The sequence below is a fragment of the Rhinatrema bivittatum genome, chromosome 9, assembly GCF_901001135.1.
Source record: "Rhinatrema bivittatum chromosome 9, aRhiBiv1.1, whole genome shotgun sequence".
Lineage (NCBI taxonomy): Eukaryota > Metazoa > Chordata > Amphibia > Gymnophiona > Rhinatrematidae > Rhinatrema > Rhinatrema bivittatum.
Window position 1 is genome coordinate 127,308,141 of NC_042623.1, and position 20,189 is coordinate 127,328,329.

A 20,189-nucleotide genomic window follows, 5' to 3' on the forward strand; every position below is an offset into this window, starting at 1 on the left:
AGGACGAACAGATGGTCAGTTTTTCGTACTGTTTCTGTCATTTCTGTCTTTTCGCCCAGGCACAGAGCAGCTTCATCAGCAGGGCTTCGTCTTCCCTTGTGCAGCATTGAAAACATAGTAGCGTTTTGCAGTTCAGGTGGCTGACACTTACCAGCATTAAAAATTCCTCATGGAAACACTGAGAGGAGAGGATCACCTTGCTGGTGGCTGAAAGGAATCAGCCATCAGTATTAAAAAGAACAGGCACCAACATTAAACAGACCACTCAGACTGTCACCCACCCCCTCAGGCCCTCCCCTCTCTGGATTATTCCTAAGACCAGCTTCCCTGGAGGCAGCACCATTTTTTGTATGGAAGAATTTCAAAAGTTTTCATCCAGCCACCTCAGCATTCATCCAGCCTCCTCAGCATTCATCCAGCCTCTCCTGCATTCCAGTTCTAATCCAGCCTCTTCAGCAGTCATCCAGCCTCCTCAGCATTCATCCAGACTCTCCTGCATTCCAGTTTTCATCCAGCCTCTTCACCAGTCATCCAGACTCTCCTGCATTCCAGTTCTCGTCCAGCCTCTTCAGCAGTCATCCAGCCTCCTCAGCATTCATCCAGACTCTCCTGCATTCCAGTTCTCATCCAGCCTCTTCCTGCATTCCAGTTCTCATCCAGCCTCTTCAGCAGTCATCCAGCCTCCTCAGCATTCATCCAGACTCTCCTGCATTCCAGCTTTCATCCAGCCTCTTCAGCATTCATCCAGACTCTCCTGCATTCATCCAGACTCTCCTGCATTCCAGTCTTCATCCAGCCACGGAACGGCTCCACCACGTTACTTCAATCCAACCCACGCAAAGTCCACATACACAATCTGTCATATCCACTCAAACATAGGATAACTACTGCTGACAAATCTGACTAAACAAATTCTATATTTCTATTAAGATGCTAGGATATTCTATACCCATACAATACCATAGTACCTCTCTCAAGATGAAGGCACCGTTGCGATACCAAATCATATCTCGCAAAATCCTCACTCCGGTGATGGTCTCCCCCCTTACTCAACTCCTCAGGCTCTCCCTAATCACGCTAACACTATTCAATGCCCAATCAATCACTAAAAAAACCCATATACTACACGACTACTTGCTTGATGCCAAACCAGACATCTGTGCCATCACTGAGACATGGCTGAAGCCCACAGACACAGTCTTAACAAATCAACTTCCCACACAGCTATACAATGTCTTTTCCATCCCTAGACAAAAGAAAAAAGGAGGAGGTCTCCTTCTGGCTGCCAAAAAAGCCCTCAATCTCACTCGACAACCTATCAATACGATACCTAAACTAGAGGTAGGCTTTTTCAAATCCAAATCTCTTCAAATCCTTCTCACTTATGCCCCCCCTGGATTACTAGACCTTGATGCCTCTCCGATAGTGGAAATCATAGCAAAATACTTAAACCTGGACTCACCAGCCATCATCCTTGGAGACTTTAATCTTCATATTGACGCCAATCCTCGATCATCAAACTGCGAAGCCCTTTTATCCGCCCTCTCGGACATGGGCTTCAAACAACTCATCAACCAACCCACACATAAAGCTGGTCATACTCTTGACCTTATCTTCACTAACACCAACCTTTCTCCTCTCTCACCCCCTCTATGCCTCCCGGTTCCTTGGTCAGACCATTTCATGATCACCTCTACCCTCAGATCCCTAAATCCTTCTCAAAAAAACAAGCAGCCATGGTTCTCAAAGGAGCTCAGAGCACAAAAGCAAAACCTAAGACGGAAAGAGAAGGAATGGAGGAAGAACCCCAACCCTCACTCTCTAGCCACATACAAAGCCGCTCTCCACCAATACAGAACGGCAACACTACGAACAAAACGAGACTTCTATGCCCACCGTATCCACGATATGATCTTCGATGCAAAGGCTCTCTTCACATACGTATCAGAACTCACCAAAACTGCTTCTCCAACAATCCCTGACAACCTAGCCCAATCAAAAGCAAATGACCTGGCCCAATTCTTCCAGAATAAAATCTCCAAAACCTTGGCTAGACTACCCTCCAGCCCTAACATGCTGCCTCCAGATCCCCACCACCCCCCGAACCCATACGTTGGTTTGGAAACCTTTGATCCCACTTACACTATAGAGGTGGAAAACCTGATAAAAGGAATGAAACCCTCCACTCATCCTCTAGACCAAATTCCATCCAAATTCCTGATTCTCATACCCGAATTTTTTTCAAAACATCTAGCAGACATTATCAACTGCTCCTTCTCACAGGGAATATTCCCGGACGCTCTCAAACTGGCCACCCTTAAACCTATACTAAAAAAAACCAAACCTGGACCAGGATGACCCCAACAACTACCGCCCTATTTCAAATCTGCCGTTTATAGCCAAGATCATGGAGAAAATAGTAAATAATCAACTCTCAAATTACCTGGAAGAACACAATATTCTTCACCCATCTCAATACGGATTCCGGAAAGAACACAGCACTGAAACCCTCCTCATTTCTCTACTAGATCAGATATACACCGGCATTGACAAAGGACAGTCATTCCTCCTAGCTCTTCTCGATATCTCGGCGGCTTTCGACACCGTAAACCATACTACCCTTCTAAACAGACTATCAGATATAGGAATTGCAGGATCCGCCCTCAGATGGTTCGACTCATTCCTTAACAATAGAGGCTACAAAGTCAAAATCAATAACAAGGAATCCCCTCGCACCAACGCCCCATTTGGAGTCCCTCAGGGCTCCTCCTTATCGCCCACCCTTTTCAATATTTACCTACTCCCTCTCTGTCATTTACTCTCAAACCTAAAACTGAAGTTCTACATTTATGCAGACGACGTCCAAATTTTAATCCCCATAGCTAATTCACTGGATTCAGCACTCAAACTATGGGACTCTCACTTACAAACAATCAACCACCACCTCTCAAGCCTCAATCTGGTGCTTAACACTACCAAGACAGAGCTCCTGCTCATCACTCCAGAAGGCAGTCCCCTCCATTATCAGCAGCACGCTAACACACAAATTTCCCACGTCAGAGACCTTGGAGTCATAATAGATTGTCACCTGAGCCTAAAGCAATTCATAAACCACACAACAAAGGAATGCTTCTATAAGTTACACGTTCTCAAAAAACTCAAGCCGCTTCTTTTCCATCATGACTTCAGATCTGTCCTCCAAGCCATTCTGTTTTCCAAGGTCGATTACTGCAACTCCATCCTGCAAGGTCTTCCTGCTACTACAATAAAACCCCTCCAGTTGCTTCAAAATGCGGCGGCAAGAATCCTGACAAATACTAATCGGAGAGAGCACATCACTCCCGTATTACAAGATCTTCACTGGCTCCCAGTAAACTATAGGATTCTCCATAAAACGCTTACAATTATTCATAAAAGCATCCACCATCAGACCCCTCTTGATTGCTTCACCCTCTCAAATTTCACTCTGCGGCCAGACCCTTAAGGGAAGCCTACAAGGGATCCCTACATGTCCCTCCAATCAAAGTGGTGCACCACGCTAACATCAGAGACCGTGCATTCTCAACAACAGGTCCCTCCGTCTGGAACGCCATGCCCCCGGACCTCAGGCAGGAAACATGTCTACTAACATTTAAAAAGAAACTTAAGACATGGCTTTTTGGCCGAGCCTTCCCTATTCCTAGCCCTACAACTTAACTCAGAATTATTCTCATCGACTCTGTAAATGAACTTATTCTAAAGCATACAAATATGTCGCAACGAGGCTAGATCCTCCGCCCCCCCCCCCATCTTCATTTGTATATAGTAATTTATCTTTATTCTCCCCTCTTTATTTCTTTTCCCCAGTTCACGTGCCCTGTGTTACAATGTAACTTTATGCTTCCTCAACTTCTTCAAAGTTGTCTCTTGTTGTTTCTGTTAATTGCTTAGTTCGATGTAAACCGAGCTGATTTGATCTGTATCAAGAAACTCGGTATATAAAAGCCTTAAATAAATAATAAATAAATAAATTTCCAGATATCTAGGCAGCAATCTGCCGATGTTGAGATGGCGTGGCAAACGCCCTTCTTCAGATTTCTTCAAACCTGCCGTGGTTGGCAAGGATATGGTATGGTTGAGGTGAAATTGTGAGAGTACCTTAGGCAAGAAGGATGGAACTGTGCGAAGATGGATAGCCTCAGGAGTGATTCTGAGAAAAGGATCACGGCAGGACAGTGCTTGTAGCTCTGAGATGCGGCGTGCTGAACACACTGCCAGCAAAAACACCATCTTCTAAGTTAGAGAACGGAGAGACAGGCCCCAAAGGGGTCTGAAGGTGGATCCCGCGAGGAAATCCAAAACTATGTTGAGGTTCCTCAGGGGCACTGGCCAGTTCAGTGGCGGACGAATGTGCTTGACTCCTTTCAGGAAGCGGGAAACATCTGGGTGCGTGGCAATGGTCTTGCCATCCCTCCTGGGACCGTAGCAAGACAGCGCAGCCACCTGAACCTTGATGGAGCTGAGGGAGAGACCCTTCTGAAGCCCATCCTGTAGGAAATCCAGAACAATAGGGATGGTAGTCGCATGTGGATTGGTGCCATGAGTGTCGCACCAAGCTTCAAACACTCTCCAAATCCTGACGTAGGTGAGGGATGTGGAGAACTTGCGAGCTCGGAGGAGTGTATCGATCACCGGCTCCGAATAACCTCTTTTCTTCAGTCTAGCCCTCTCAATGGCCAGACCGTAAGAGAGAATTGAGCTGGATCCTCATGAAGGATGGGACCTTGACGTAGCAGGTCCCTGAGCGGAGGCAGGGGAAGGGGCTCCCCTGCCAGTAGTCTTCTCATGTCCGTGTACCAGGGTCTTCTTGGCCAGTCTGGTGCCACTAGAAGAACTAGGCCCCGGTGCTTCTGAATCTTGTGGATAAGGGTGCCCAGCAGGGGCCACGGAGGAAAGGCGTAAAGCAGGGTCCCTGGAGGCCATGGCTGAACCAGGGCGTCGATCCCGTGAGAGAACGGATCTCGCTTGCGGCTGAAGTATCTGGGTACTTGAGCATTGGACCTGTCCGCTAATAAGTCCATGTCCGGAATCCCCCAGTGATCCACAATCATCTGGAAGGCTGTGGGCGACAGCTGCCATTCCCCCGGATTTAGGCTTTCTCTGCTGAGGAAGTCTGCCGTGGTGTTGTCCCTTCCAGCAATGTGGACGGCGGAGATGTCCTGAAGATTCGCCTCTGCCCAAGCCATCAGCGGGGCTATCTCTAGGGACACCTGTCGGCTTCTGGTTCCGCCCTGACAGTTGATGTATGCCACCGTGGTGGCGTTGTCGGACATCACTCTGACTGCCCGGTTCCGCAGTCTGTGAGCAAATTGCAGGCAGGCTAACCGGACTGCCCGTGCCTCTAGGCGGTTGATGTTCCACCCCGCTTCTTCTCTGTTCCACCGCCCTTGGGCGGTGAGTTCTTCGCAGTGTGCTCCCCATCCACTCAGGCTGGCATCTGTGGTGAGAAGAATCCACGTGGGGGAGGACATCTTCGACCCCCTGCTCGTGTGGTTGGACTGCAACCACCACCGTAACTGGGTCCGCACTCTGGCTGGTAGAGGTAGATGCACGGAGTAGTTCCGGAAGCAGGGACTCCAGCGAGAGAGCAGGGAGCTTTGTAGAGGTCTCATATGGGCCCTTGCCCAGGGTACCACTTCCAGGGTGGATGCCATGAGGCCGAGAACCTGCAGATAATCCCAAGCTATGGGCCGGCTGGCTCCCATCAAGGACCGGAGACGCGTCTGAAGTTTTAACCTTCTCTTGGTGGTGAGACTGACTTTGTCTGCCTGGGTGTCGAACTGGACTCCCAGGTATTCCAGTGATTGGGAAGGCTGTAGGCAACTCTTGTTTAGGTTGACTACCCATCCAGAAGGGCGATCACTCTGTTGGTTGCCCGATGGCTCTCTTCTCGTGATTTCGCCCTGATCAGCCAATCGTCTAGGTAGGGATGGACCAGGATTCCTTCCCGTCTGAGCGCCGCTGCTACCACTACGATCACCTTGGTGAAGGTCCGCGGCACCTTGGCTAGCCCAAAGGGCAAAGCCCGGAATTGGAAGTGGCTTCCCAGAACCTTGAAGCGTAGGTAGCGCTGATGATCCGGATGGATCGGGATATGCAGGTAGGCTTCTGACAAGTCTAAGGCCGTGAGGAATTCTCCTGGCTGTACTGCGGTCTTGACTGAGTGCAGAGTTTCCATGCAAAACCTCGGGACCCGTAAGTATCTGTTGACTGACTTGAGGTCCAGTACGGGCCGGAAAGTGCCCTCCTTCTTGGGTACCATGAAATAAATGGAATAGTGCCCAGAATTCATTTCCCATGCAGGTACTGGGATTATGGCTTTCAAGGACAGGAGCCTCGCCAGGGTAGCTTCCAAAGCTGCCTTCTTGTGGCTTGGACACGGAGATTCCACAAACCTGTCCGGAGGGAGATGATGGAAGTCCAGATAATACCCCTCTCGGATAATGGCGAGGACCCACTGGTCCGACGTAATCTCGACCCATCTGGGGTAGAAGAGGGTTAACCTGCCCCCTATGGCTCCGTCCCCCGGATGGATCGGCTAATTCTCATTGGGAGGTGCGGCCGGGCCCTGACCCCGAGCCGGCTCCCCTCTTATGCTGCTTGGTCCGAAAGGACTGGTTCCTGGCCTGAGGACAGGGTGCCTGGTAGCGACTCCTAAAGGGAGTGAAGCGCTGAGAGCCTCTGCCTCTGGAAGGCCTCGGAAAGGCGCGCTGGTTCCACTTGAACCTATCTTCCGGCAGGCAAGGTATTGGAGAGGCACCCCATGTGCTGGCCAGTTTATCAAGGTTGCTGCCGAACAGGAGAGAACCCCTAAAGGGCATTCTGGTGAGGCGTGTCTTCGAAGGAGCATCGGCTGACCAGTTCCGAATCCAGAGCTGCCTCCTGGCAGCTACAGAAGATGAGATCCCCTTGGCTGTTGTATGGACTAGGTCGGATGCAGCATCCGTGAGGAACGAGAGAGCGGACTCCATGTCCGCTGCTGGAGCGTTGTTCCTGACCTGTGACAAACAGGAACGCGTCACCACTGTGCAGCAGGTTGCAATTCGCAAAGACAGAGCTGTCACCTCAAATGTCTGTTTCAGGATGGCGTCCAGTCGCCAGTCGTGAGGTTCCTTGAGGGCCGCCCCCTCCTCAACTGGAATGGTAGTGCGCTTGACCACCGCGCTAACCAAGGCGTCCACCTGAGGGCACGCCAGCATCTCCTTGATTGCCGGATCCAGTGGGTACATGCCCATCAGGGCCCGACCCCCTTTGAATGAGGCCGCTGGTGCAGCCCATTCCAGATCTATCAGTTGCTGTGCGGCTTGCAAGAAGGGAAAATGGAGGGCTGTAGGACGAAGACCTTCCAGCAGAGGGTTCTGCGTAGATGGCACCGTAGTGCTGGGGCCTGTAATAGCCAACTCCACCAGGCACTGAGATACCAGGTCGGAGAGATCTTCCTTGGGAAAGAACCGCCTCATGGTTCGATATGGCTCAATCCCCGAGGGAAGTTCCCCCTCGGAGGGTTCGGATTCGTCCCAGGGTCCGCCTGAACCGAACTGCCCAGAGGCAGGTGTTCTTGCCCACGATAAGGGCGCGAAGGTCCAGGGGCAGGATCAGCTGGAGCAGCAACAGCAGCAGCAGCAGCAGGGCCTGGACGGGAAGCTGATTGCATCTGTACAAAGGCATGGATCCCCTTAAAGAGATCCACCCAAGAAATGGAAGCGGTCTCAAGTCGTCAGGGTACCAAGTCGTCAGGGTACCAAGTCCCCCGGGATCCCAGGTTGTTCGAGACTGCCCGCTAGATCCGGGGTGGCCCCTGGGGAACTGTCGACAAACCTCCGTTGAGACTGGTCCTGGCCCGAGGCTCCCACTGCCTCCTCACATTGGGCACAAAGGGAGCCTGGCTCCTCGCTGTGCGTGGCTCTGAGCTGGCATGCTGAGCAGAGGCCGAGAGCTTTCACGCCGGAATCAGGAGGCGCCGCCGCCGGAGACGCCGGGGCATTCGAATGTTCCATTGCGCGCTGAAGAATATGCGCTCAATAATATGCGGCAGCAATATGCGCTTAATATAATATGCGCTCAATAATATGCGCTCAATAATATGCGGTCAGCAATATACGCTCATTACCATATGCGCTCAATAATAAGCGGCAGCTATATACGCTTAATACAATATGCGCTCAATAATATGCGGCCAGCAATATACGCTCATTACCATATGCGCTCATACTTCGAAACCTACATTGGCTGCCAATAAAATATAGAATTCTATATAAAGCTCTCACGATAATCCACAAATCTATCCACCAACAGCTCACACTAGACCTTCAGAACCCTCTCAAACACCACTCGTCCGAAAGACCCATCAGAGAAGCTTATAAAGGGACCCTTCAAGTCCCACCTTCAAAATACACCAGTCTAAAAACCACCAAAGAACGTTCCTTCTCCACAGCAGGCCTGGTCCTCTGGAACAGACTTCCGACTGACCTAAGACTGGAACCTTGTCTTCACACCTTTCGAAGACAACTGAAGACTTGGCTTTTCCTCCAAGCCTTCCCCTAGTCAAAATGTCACTTCGAACTCAGCCTAAGGAATGAGATAATTACCAATCTCATAACCAGTTATATATTATTTATTTGTTGCTTATTTCCGCTCTACCTTTTCTTCCTGGCTACTCTAGCCCCCAAGTTCAATGCCCCTGTTTTATGTAACTTTGCTTGATTCAGCCTTCTTGTTTTTGGTTACACTTGTTTATCCCCTAAGTTCCATGTAAACCGGCCTGATGTGAATTCTATTCGTGAAGTCCGGTATAGAAATGTATATTAAATAAATAAATAAATAAATAATAAACGGCAGCTATATATGCTTAATACAATATGCACTCAATAATATGCGGTCAGCAATATACGCTCAATACAATATATGCTCAATAATATGCGGTCAGTAATATACGGTAAATGGTATACAATATACGCTCAACAATAAGCGGTCAGCAAATATGCGCTCAATACGATACAGGCGCCTATCATGGACGCTCAATACCTTAACAAGGCCGACAAAATGGCGACCTCGGCGGCGTGCTGCATACAGGCAATGCCGCCGATCCTCGTACCTCGGAGAACAAAAGTAAGAGATGTACGCCTTACTGATCCTCGGCGCTTCCCGGCTGGAACCCGGGCGGTCTCCGGCTGCGGGGGGAGCGGGGAAATACCTTCACCGCCGCGCTTGAGGAAATGCACCCACTGCCTCTAGGTCCACGCCGGGACCGAGGCGCCTCTCAGCCCGACCCAAGCCCTTCTTGCTCGGGGGCTATGTCCCTGACGCGATTCGGCCACCAGACCGAGGCCTAAACCTCCGAGGGATCACGGAAATCACCCCGGGAAACTCAACTGGGGGAGGGACCCGAGGGTATCACCGCAGGAGTGTGGGCTCGTTGTTCTGTAGAAGTTTAGTAAGTAGAAAGTAGAAAATAGAAAGTAGACTGGAAACACGCTCAGCGAGCGTGCAGACTCTCCAAACTGCTTTGGAGATGGAAATTACTGAAGTGCTTCACTTCCTGTGGGGGTATATGTACCCGTGCTGACGTCAGATCCGTCTCAAACTGCTAGCACGAGCACACTATAACCACTTGTTCTGAGTCCATCTGGCTACACAACAGGAAATCAAAATTTAAACACTTGGAGAGGTAGTATAGTTAGGGTAGAGATAGTATAATAAAAATAAAAATATACATTACCTTGGTATTAAATCAGAAGTGTTAGATAATTATGCTAACAGCTCTTGGTAGGCTTGTTTAAAAAGCCAAGTTTTAATCCCCTTTTTAAATAATTTGACGTCAGCTTCTAGTCGTAATTCCTTCGGGATGGAGTTCCATAGAAGGGGTCCAGCAATAGAGATAGATCTTTCTCTTACATTATTTAGGTGGGCAATTTTGGGGGAAGGAATTGGTAGCATCCCTGTTCTGGTTGATCTGGTAGTTCTTGAGAGGGTGTGGAAGTGAAGTGAAGAGGTTAGCTATTCAATTTTTTCATTGTAGAGGGTTTTGTGTATTAGTGATAAGATTTTATGCTGGGCCCTGTATTTGACCGGCAGCCAATGGGGTGATATGTTCTTCTAGTACCTGTCAAGAGTCTAGCTGCAAAGATTTGCAGAAGTTGCAATGGTCTTGTTATATTTGCGGGAAGGCCTAAGAATAGGGAGTTACAATAGTCTAATCTTGATAAGACAAGTGCCTGTAAGACAGTTCTAAAGTCTTTAGGGAATAGGAGGGGTTTTAATCTTTTGAGTATGTTTAATTTGAAGTAACCATCGCTTATGATTTTTTAACGCAGGATTTCATGGAGAAATCGCAATCTATAAGAATCCCTAGATCTCGTACATCTAGGGAGATGGGATAGTTTTTGGCCACTTCTTGATTTCAAGCTCTTTTAGTATTTATTTATTTATTTAGAATTTTTATATACCGGCATTCTTGATAAAAATATCAAATCATATCGGTTTACAATGAACAAAACAATCGCAGTTGTGGCGTTACATAGAACAAGTCGTCAATAACATAAAACCTTAAAAATCTTAAAAACATTTAAAAAGCATTAGATAACAGGTGGACATATAAATTGTCAGTAAGTAATTATTTAGGGAAAGATTCATTTGGGTTAATACCTTTTCAATGCTGGATTGGTATATGTCCCAGAGCTTTAGAGTTTGGTCAATGGACTTTTGGATTGGCATTAAAATTTGAACATCGGCATAGATAAAATGTGTTAGACCAAGGCCTGATAGAATTTTGCATAAAGGGAGCATATAGATATTAAATAGTGTAGAGGATAGAGAGGATCCTTGGGGCACTCCAAAGCGGAGATCGATAGGATGTGACTCTTTATCAAGAAATTTTACTTTGAAGGTTCTATTTGTTAGGTAAGAGCTAAACCATTTGAGCGCTAAGTTTTTAATGCCTATTTCGTTTAGTCTATCAAGGAGGATATTATGGTTAACTGTATCAAAGGCTGCCGAGATGTCCAGTAAGATCAGGAAGTAAGATTGGCTGTTATCGGTACCTCTTAGGATGATATCTTGTAGTGAAGTTAAAAGGGTCTCTGTACTAAAATAATTTCTAAATCCATGTTGTGCTGGGTACAGGGTACTATGTTTTTCCAGATAATCTATTAGTTTATTAATTACTTTCGAGAATTTTTGATATACAAGGTAAATTAGAAATGGGTCTTAGGTTTGAGAGATCATATGAGTTTGCTTGTGGTTTTTTTGTGATTGATTTTACTATTGCTGATTTTAAAGTGAGTGGGACATTAGCTTCGGTTATGGACAAGTTAATTATATCGGCAATATTGATGTCTGTCAGTTACAGACTTTATTTTACCACAGTCACAGAATTTAAATCCTGGACGAGGCATAATGTAAGTACTCTGTGTAAAATTTTCAAGTTTTGAAGAAATAATGTTGAGATTACTACTTGATAATCTCCTTTTCCTTAGTGTAGACAGATGGACTCAGTACAAACGGGATAGTATCCGCGTGCTAGCAGTTGGAGACGGATCTGACGTCAGCACGGGGTATATAGCCCCACAGGAAGCGTAGCTATTCAGTAATCTTCCTTGCAAAAGCTGTTATAGATGTGTGTACTGACGCTCAGTGAAAAAGTGAAAACAGGATTCCCCTGACCGATTGATAGGAGCTGGAGACCGCCAGCAGACCGAACCGGAAGGCGTTGATACCTGGTATAGCGCACCCTCGTATAGCAAGAGATGACATGGCTTACCTTGCATCGGGGAAACCCATGCACGCAGGCAGCTGGGCGGGATGCTGAGTCCATCTGTCTACACTAAGGAAAAGGAGATTATCAGGTAGTAATCTCAACATTTCCTGGCGTGTTGCCAGATGGACTCAGTACAAATGGGATGTACCAAAGCTTTACTCCCCACCTGAGTGGGAGGCTGCCTGAGGACTGTGTAATACCGCCCTGGCAAATGTGGAGTCCTCCCTGGCCTGGACATCCAGACGGTAGAATCTGGAAAAGGTATGGAGGGAGGACCATGTCGCTGCTTTACATATTTCCGCAGGCGATAGCATCTTGGATTCCGCCCAGGATGCCGCTTGAGCTCTGGTAGAATGAGCCTTGACTTGTAGAGGCGGAGACTTCCCCGCCTCCACGTAAGCTGCTTGGATAACTTCTTTAATCCAGTGGGCGATGGTGGACCGAGAGGCCGCTTCACCTTGTCTCTTACCGCTGTGCAAGACGAACAGATGGTCCGTCTTTCGTAACTCGTGTCACTTCCAGATATCTGGGCAGCAATCTGCCAATGTCGAGATGGCTTAATAAACGCCCTTCTTCAGATTTCTTCAAACCAGCCGTGGTAGGCAAGGAAATGGTTTGGTTAAGATGAAACTGTGAAACCACCTTAGGTAGAAAGGAGGGAACCGTACGAAGATGGATAGCCTCCGGAGTGATTCTGAGAAAGGGATCACGGCAGGACAGTGCTTGTAGCTCTGAAACACGGCGTGCTGAACAGATAGCCAGCAAGAACGCCAACTTCAATGTGAGCGACCGGAGAGATAGACCCCGAAGGGGTCGGAAGGTGGATCCCGCGAGGAAATCCAATACGAGGTTGAGGTTCCATAAGGGCACAGGCCACTTCAGTGGCGGCCGAATATGCTTGACTCCTTGCAGGAAGCGAGCAACATCTGGGTGCCTGGCAATGGTCTTGCCATCCCTCCTGGGACCATAGCACGACAGTGCAGCCACCTGAACCTTAATGGAGCTGAGGGAGAGACCCTTCTGAAGTCCTTCTTGCAAGAAATCCAACACCATAGGAATTGTAGGCGTATGTGGATTGGTGCCATGAGTGTCGCACCATGCTTCAAATATTCTCCAGATCCGGATATATGTGAGGGATGTGGAAAACTTGCGAGCTCGGAGGAGGGTATCAATCACGGGGTCCAAGTAACCCCTTTTCTTCAATCTAGCCCTCTCAAGGGCCAAACCGTAAGAGAGAATTGAGCTGGATCCTCGTGAAGAATGGGACCGTGACGTAGGTGGTCCCGGAGAGGAGGCAGGGGAAGAGGCTCCCCTGCCAGTAGTCTTCTCATGTCCGCGTACCAGGGCCTTCTTGCCCAGTCTGGCGCCACTAGAAGAACTAGGCCCCGGTGTCTCTGAATCTTGCGGATGATAGCGCCTAGCAGAGGCCACGGAGGAAAGGCGTACAGTAGAGTCCCTGGAGGCCATGGCTGAACCAGGGCATCGATCCCGTGTGAGAACGGGTCGCGTTTGCGGCTGAAGTATCTGGGTACTTGAGCATTGGACTTGTCCGCCAGTAAATCCATGTCCGGAATCCCCCAGTGATCCACAATCATCTGGAAGGCTGTGGGTGACAGCTGCCACTCTCCTGGATTTAGGCTTTCTCTGCTGAGGAAGTCTGCTGTAGTATTGTCCTTCCCGGCAATGTGGACAGCAGAGATGTCCTGAAAATTCGCCTCTGCCCATGCCATCAGTGGGGCAATCTCTAGAGATACCTGTTGGCTTCTGGTTCCGCCCTGTCGGTTGATGTATGCCACCATGGTGGCGTTGTCGGACATCACTCTGACTGCTCTTTTCTTCAGTCTGTGAGCAAATCGAAGGCATGCCAATCGGACTGCCCGGGCCTTGAGACGGTTGATATTCCACGCTGATTCTTCTGTGTTCCACCGCCCTTGTGCGGTGAGTTCTTCGCAGTGTGCTCCCCAGCCGCTCAGGCTGGCATCCGTGGTGAGCAAGGTCCACATGGGTGAGGACATCTTCGACCCTCTGCTCACGTGGTTGGACCGCAACCACCACCGCAACTGGGTCCGCACTCTGGCTGGCAGAGGAAGGCGCTTGGAATAGTTCCGTAGACGGAGGCTCCAGCGAGAGAGCAGGGAGTGTTGTAGAGGTCTCATATGGGCCCTCGCCCAGGGTACCACTTCCAGGGTGGATGCCATGAGACCAAGAACCTGCAAATAATCCCAGGCTGTGGGCCGACTGGCTCCCATCAAATACTGGATACGCTGCTGAAGTTTCAACTGTCTCTTGGTAGTGAGACTGACTGTGTCTGTCCGGGTGTCGAACTGTACCCCCAGGTATTCCAGGGACTGGGACAGCTGTAGGCAGCTCTTGCTGAGGTTGATTATTAGTATGGACCACTGAAAGAACTAAGTACTGTTTTGCAAACCATGTGCTTAATAATGTTCTTTTCTATGTTTAGGTAATGTAGGATGCAAGTTACTGCCATGAGGATTCAGAAAAGCAAATAAAAAAAGACAACCATGGATACTTGAGACAGACAAGCATACATTCAGGATACACAGAGGTGTAACTCACTTTCATTGGCATAAGTGCTAGAAAATCAGTGAGGAGATTATGAATTCTTCGAATGTAGAATTCTTCCAGGTAGAAGTTTGCAGATACCACCACAGAGTCCATGAGGAACAGAAACACATTGTCATTAATTGCCATCTCAGCCATTAACTCATCAGCTTCTGTGAATTCTGCAAGAGCTAGGAAAGAAGGGAAACGTTTTAAAACAATTTAATAAATTACATCTATTGCATATAAAACTACTATCCTGATAGGCTTCAATCCAATCTAAGTAGTGAGATAATGTTTTTATTTCCTCTACTATTTTATGGTAAAGACTATTTTCTTGAAGGTATGCTTAAGTCGCTGCTGTATATTAATTCTGAATTGCTATAATAGTTAGAAACTTTAAATCATTCCAATAAAGCCTTTGTAGTCTGTTAGACTATTCTGTTCAAAGTTAATAGAATAAAAATAAAGGGGATTATGTGATAGTGGACTGCACAGAAACAGCAGTATGAAAAGATTTTGAGAGTAGGGTTCAGCAACCTTAATTTTTTACTGAGCAGAAAAGTGAAGAAATACTGCAGAAAGTAGAGGCAGTACACAAAGTTTATTAGCAATTAAGATTATTAAAGAAAATATAAGAAAAAAAAAGATAAACTGGAAGTGGGTAAACACAAAAAGACACTAGCAGCTGCTGTGGCCAAAAACACAGAGCCATTTGAAATTGCTAGAAAAGTAGCAGAAATGTGTTCCACACTTTCTAAAATTCAAATGCACAGTTGAAAAGAACATACAACTGTGCTCACAAGTTTACATACCTCTGGCAGAATTTGTAAGATGTGTAGCATTTTAAGAAAACACAAGTGATCAAGCAAAACATCTATTTTTAATGTTTTTCAAATTAAACTATTTTATGTATCACAGAATAGCACTATCATTAAACCACAGCAATAAAAAAAATAATAAAATGGTCCTGTTCAAAAGTTTACATACCCTTGAATGTGTGGGCTGATAATATACACTCAAATTGACACACACAGGTTGAGATGGTAATGAAGGGTAGGTACCCACACCCTGTGAATTTGTTTGATCATCATTAGTGTCTGTGTATAAATAGTCAATGAGTTTTAGTTCTTGAGAAACTCTTGGGCATTTCATCCAGGGCTGCACTGACTGATTAGTGAAGCATGAGGAAAGCAAAAGAGCTAACAAAGGATCTGTCAACAAAAGTAGCTCAACTTTATAGATCAAGAAAATGATATAAAAAGATAGCCAAAGATTTGAAAATGCCAATCAGTACTGTTCAAATTCTGATCAAGAAGAGGAAAATTATGGGTTGGGTTAAAACAAAACCAGACCAAGAAAGATTTCAAACACAGCTTCCAGGAAAATTTGTTGGGATGCAAAGAAAACTCACAAGCAACTTCTACAGAAATACAGGCTTCTTTGAAACAAAATGGTGTGGGTTTTTCAGCATGTACAATAAAGAGGTATTTGAACAAAAATGGGCTCCATGGTAGAGATGCCAGAAAAAAGCCATTGCTGCACAAATACCACAAAACAGCCCAGTTACAATACTCCAAATAACACCTAGAGAAGCCTCAAAACTTCTGAAACTAAATAATTTGGAGTGATGAGGCCAAAGGAGAAATTACTACTTATGTGAGAATTTCCTTTCCTCTAAGGAAGATAGGCTAATCCCCACAAGTATGTTATTATCTCTACCAGCAGATGGAGACAGAGTAAAAGCTGATGTCATGGATACATAGCTCTGCCCAGACAACAGCCCACCAGTATTCTCTTGAAAAGCCAAACTGTGGACAAACTAATTATACTTGAAAACGATTATCATCAATCTCTCATGTTTCCATGTGGGCAGAGCTAGATGGGATCCTGTGTTGCCATAGTAGCCCTGTCTTCCCTCTTCCAGTTACTCAGGAACACCATGAAGCAAGACCTGCTGCAGCCCGTGTACACAGACATCTGAGCCAAGTTAGAGAGAAAGTGCCACATTCTCCCCCACTGCTTTTTACTTTAAGGCCCCCAACTCAATAACACATGGAAAGTAGGGAGGGGCTTCTGAGAATGAAGTGTGTGTGTGTGGGGGGGGGGGGGGGAGGGGGGGGAGAACTATCTTTTGGTGCAGATGCCTCAATACAAGGGTAGCTGTACCATTTAGGGTCAGCCCTGCCCAAGAGAAAGTGGCTCAGCCAGGAAAGAAAATTACAAGTTTTATCTCCTAAGATGACCTCCTGCAGTTATAAGGTACCTTTATATCAATGTCAAAAAACTTACCTGGCAGTTGTGATATCACTCGTAATGAAAGCGCCCATGCTAGTCTCACAGTTGCCTGCAGTCCTGGTAGTTTCCATGGCTGGGTGTCCTGAAGTCGGCAGTGGATGGCTGCAACATACTCCCTCTCTGTTAATGGCAGCTGATGTATCAAATCTCAAGAAGCAAACAAACAAAACCACATATTAACAAGCATATATATTTGCAATAAACTATTTTTATTATAATGCATTATTTAAAGCCAAGTTTCATAAAGCACATTATTGATACAAAAAATATTTCACTCTAAGCCATCCTTAGGAGTAGCCAAGATTTTAAATATTATGGATATTACCCTTATCCCTTGCACAAAAAGGAGATCCAGCTCAGGGGTGGACAAACTAAGGCCTTTGGGCCAAATGCCACCCATAAATACCTTTCAAATAGCATTAAGTGCAGACTGTCAATGCTCTGATCAACCTGCCCGAGTGCCCGATATCATCACAGCCAGAAGCATCACCTTTGATAATGCAAGAAGACGCACAACGTTGGGTTGGGCCTTTGACGACATCAGGCACGTGAGCAGATCAGCATAGCAATCTGGGGTGGAGATGCAACTGGGTTTAAAAAAGGTTTGGATAAGTTCTTGGAGAAGAAGTCCATTAATTGTTATTAATCAAGTTGACTTAAGGAATGGCCTCTGCTATTACTGGCATCAGTAGCATGGATTCTTGTGGCCTGGTTTGGCCTCTGTTGGAAACAGGATGCTGAGCTTGATGGACTTTTGGTCTGACCCAGCAAGGCAATTTCTTATGTTCTTATGAACATAATTGGTGCAGCAGCTGCTGACTTATGCTTGTTAGCTACAGCTTCATTGTGCTCTTCACTGCAGCAGCTGCAGTACTTGCAGAAGGGGCCACCTTCATTTCAGCTTGTTGTTACTTACTGCTGAATTCCTCCCTCCCACCATAGCTCTCTAAAAGTTAAGAAAAAGGAAAATTAGTTTCTTACCTGATAATTTTCGTTCCTGTAGTACCAAGGATCAGTCCAGGACACCTGGGTTGTGACTCCGCACCAGTAGATGGAGACAGACTAAAACTTGTGGGCGGAGCCATATATGCCCCTGTGCCAGTCACAGCCCCTCAGTCTTACGGAATGTCAAAGTAGAACACAACCAGAGAAGTAAACAAAACTAGATACCGCTAACTAACGGGGAAGAAACACCCCCTCTGGAACCGGACTCTCCAACCGAGAGAGCGAACAAGCGAAACAGAACAAATCAAAAAACACAGAGCGGACTCTCCATTACTTCAGCGCAGCACTGCGGGCGGGATCCTGGACTGATCCTTGGTACTACAGGAACGAAAATTATCAGGTAAGAAACTAATTTTCCTTTCCCTGTACGTACCAGGATCAGTCCAGGACACCTGGGATGTACCAGAGCAACCTACTGAGGGTGGGAAGCAGAGAGTCCCGCTCGGAGAACCCTCTCTCCAAAACCCCCGGAATCGGTAGCCCGAACATCCAGCCGGTAATGCCGGATAAAAGTATGCAACGACTTCCAGGTGGCCGCCCTACAAATCTCTTGAGGCGACACCTGAGAAGCTTCCGCCCAAGACGCTGCTTGAGATCGAGTCGAGTGAGCCCGCAGCCCCACAGGAAGAGGTTTTCCCCGCACCAAGTACGCCGAACCAATGGCCTGCTTGAGCCAACGAGCGATCGTTGTGCGGGACGCTGCAGCTCCTTTCTTTGGTCCAGAGAACAGGACAAACAGATGGTCTGTGACCCGAAACGGATTAGTAACCTCCAGATATCGGAGAAGGGATCTCCGCACGTCAAGCTTCCGTAACTCCCTCTCTTCTGTAACAGAGGAGTCTCCGCACGCAAAAGCGGGCAACTCCACCGATTGATTCACGTGAAACGACGAGACCACTTTCGGAAGAAAGGAAGGAACCGTCCGTAAGGAAACCCCCGACTCGGAGATACGCAAGAAAGGTTCCCTACAGGACAGGGCCTGTAACTCGGAAACACGCCGTGCCGAGGCAATCGCCACCAAGAATGCCGTTTTTAAAGTGAGATCCTTAAGAGTTGCGCGTTTCAAGGGCTCAAACGGCGCCGTGCATAGAGCGGAGAGAACCCAATTGAGGTTCCAAGCCGGACAAGGAAGACGTAACGGGGGGCGAAGGTGTTTAGCACCCCGAAGGAAACGAGCAATATCCGGGTGAAGCGCCAGAGACTTACCTCGCAAGCACCCAAGCGCCGCCACTTGGACCCGTAGGGAACTGCACGCCAGACCTTTGGCCAGACCCGCCTGGAGGAACGCCAGAACATCAGAGACGGAAGCCGAAGTGGGGTCCACCCCGCGCTGCACGCACCAGTCCTCAAAGACCACCCAGACACGGACGTAAGCCAAGGACGTCGACTGCTTCCTGGAACGCAGTAGCGTGGCCACCACCGCATCTGAATAACCTTTTCTCTTCAGTCGATTCCTCTCAAAAGCCATGCCGCGAGACAGAAGTGATCCGCATCCTCCAAACAGACGGGGCCCTGATGGAGTAGGGCCGCCATTCCCTGGAACCGAAGGGGTGCCGCTACTGCCAGTTGTACGAGGTCTGCGAACCACGGCCGGCGAGGCCACTCCGGTGCCACCAAGATCACATTGGCCGGGTGCAACTCTATGCGCCGTAGAATCTTGCCGATCATCGGCCACGGGGGAAACACGTAGAGCAGCACATCCGTCGGCCAGGGAAGCACCAACGCATCGACGCCTTCTGCCCCCCGCTCTCGACGTCGACTGTAAAATCGCGGGGCCTTCGCGTTGTGCCACGTGGCCATCAGATCCATGTGGGGCACCCCCCACGTTTCGCAAATGAGAAGAAACGCTTCGTCCCCCAGCTCCCACTCTCCGGGATCCAGACGATGACGGCTGAGATAGTCCGCCTGCACGTTGTCGACTCCCGCAATGTGAGACGCTGCGAGGTTGCTGAGATGTAGCTCCGACCAGGCCATCAAGCGCTGAGCTTCTTCTGCCACCTGGGGGCTCCGTGTCCCCCCCTGCCGGTTGATGTATGCCACGGTGGTCGCATTGTCCGACAACACTCGGACTGCCTTTCCCCGCAGCAACGGTAGAAAAGCCTGCAGGGCCAGACGGACCGCCCTGGTCTCTAGGCGATTGATAGACCACTGGGCTTGCGATACTGACCATAGGCCTTGAACTGAGCTCCCTAGGCAGACCGCTCCCCAACCGGAGAGGCTGGCATCCGTGGTCACCACTGTCCAACTGGGCACCAGGAGAGAGACTCCGGCGGAAAGATGACTGGGGTCCAGCCACCACCGCAGGCTGGACCTCGCGTGTCCCGCTAGAGGAAGCGGTAAATGGAAGTCCTCCGAGACCGGCTTCCAGCGGGAAAGCAAGGATGACTGTAAGGGTCGCAGATGAGCGAACGCCCAGGGAACCAGCGCCAGCGTGGAAGCCATAGACCCTAGGACCGTAAGGTAGTCGCAGACCCGCGGCTGGCGAAGAGACAACAAGCGGTGCACCTGAGTTTGCAGTTTGCCCCTCCGT

General features: G+C 48.2%; 1 protein-coding gene across 4 annotated transcripts in view; it reads right to left on the reverse strand.

The window, feature by feature from the left end:
- NUP205 (nucleoporin 205) overlaps positions 1-20,189 on the reverse strand; it is a 558,669-nt gene that overhangs the window by 450,547 nt on the left and 87,933 nt on the right. For all 4 annotated transcript variants that reach the window (XR_003858760.1, XM_029616971.1, XM_029616970.1 and 1 more), the window contains 2 exons: positions 16,649-16,801; positions 14,372-14,547 (listed from right to left, as the gene is read on the reverse strand). Coding sequence is in view for 3 of the 4 variants with exons in the window: in XM_029616971.1 (XP_029472831.1) it covers positions 14,372-14,547; positions 16,649-16,801 (329 nt within the window). In the remaining variant the exon portion in view is untranslated. The remainder of the gene's footprint in view (positions 1-14,371; positions 14,548-16,648; positions 16,802-20,189) is intronic.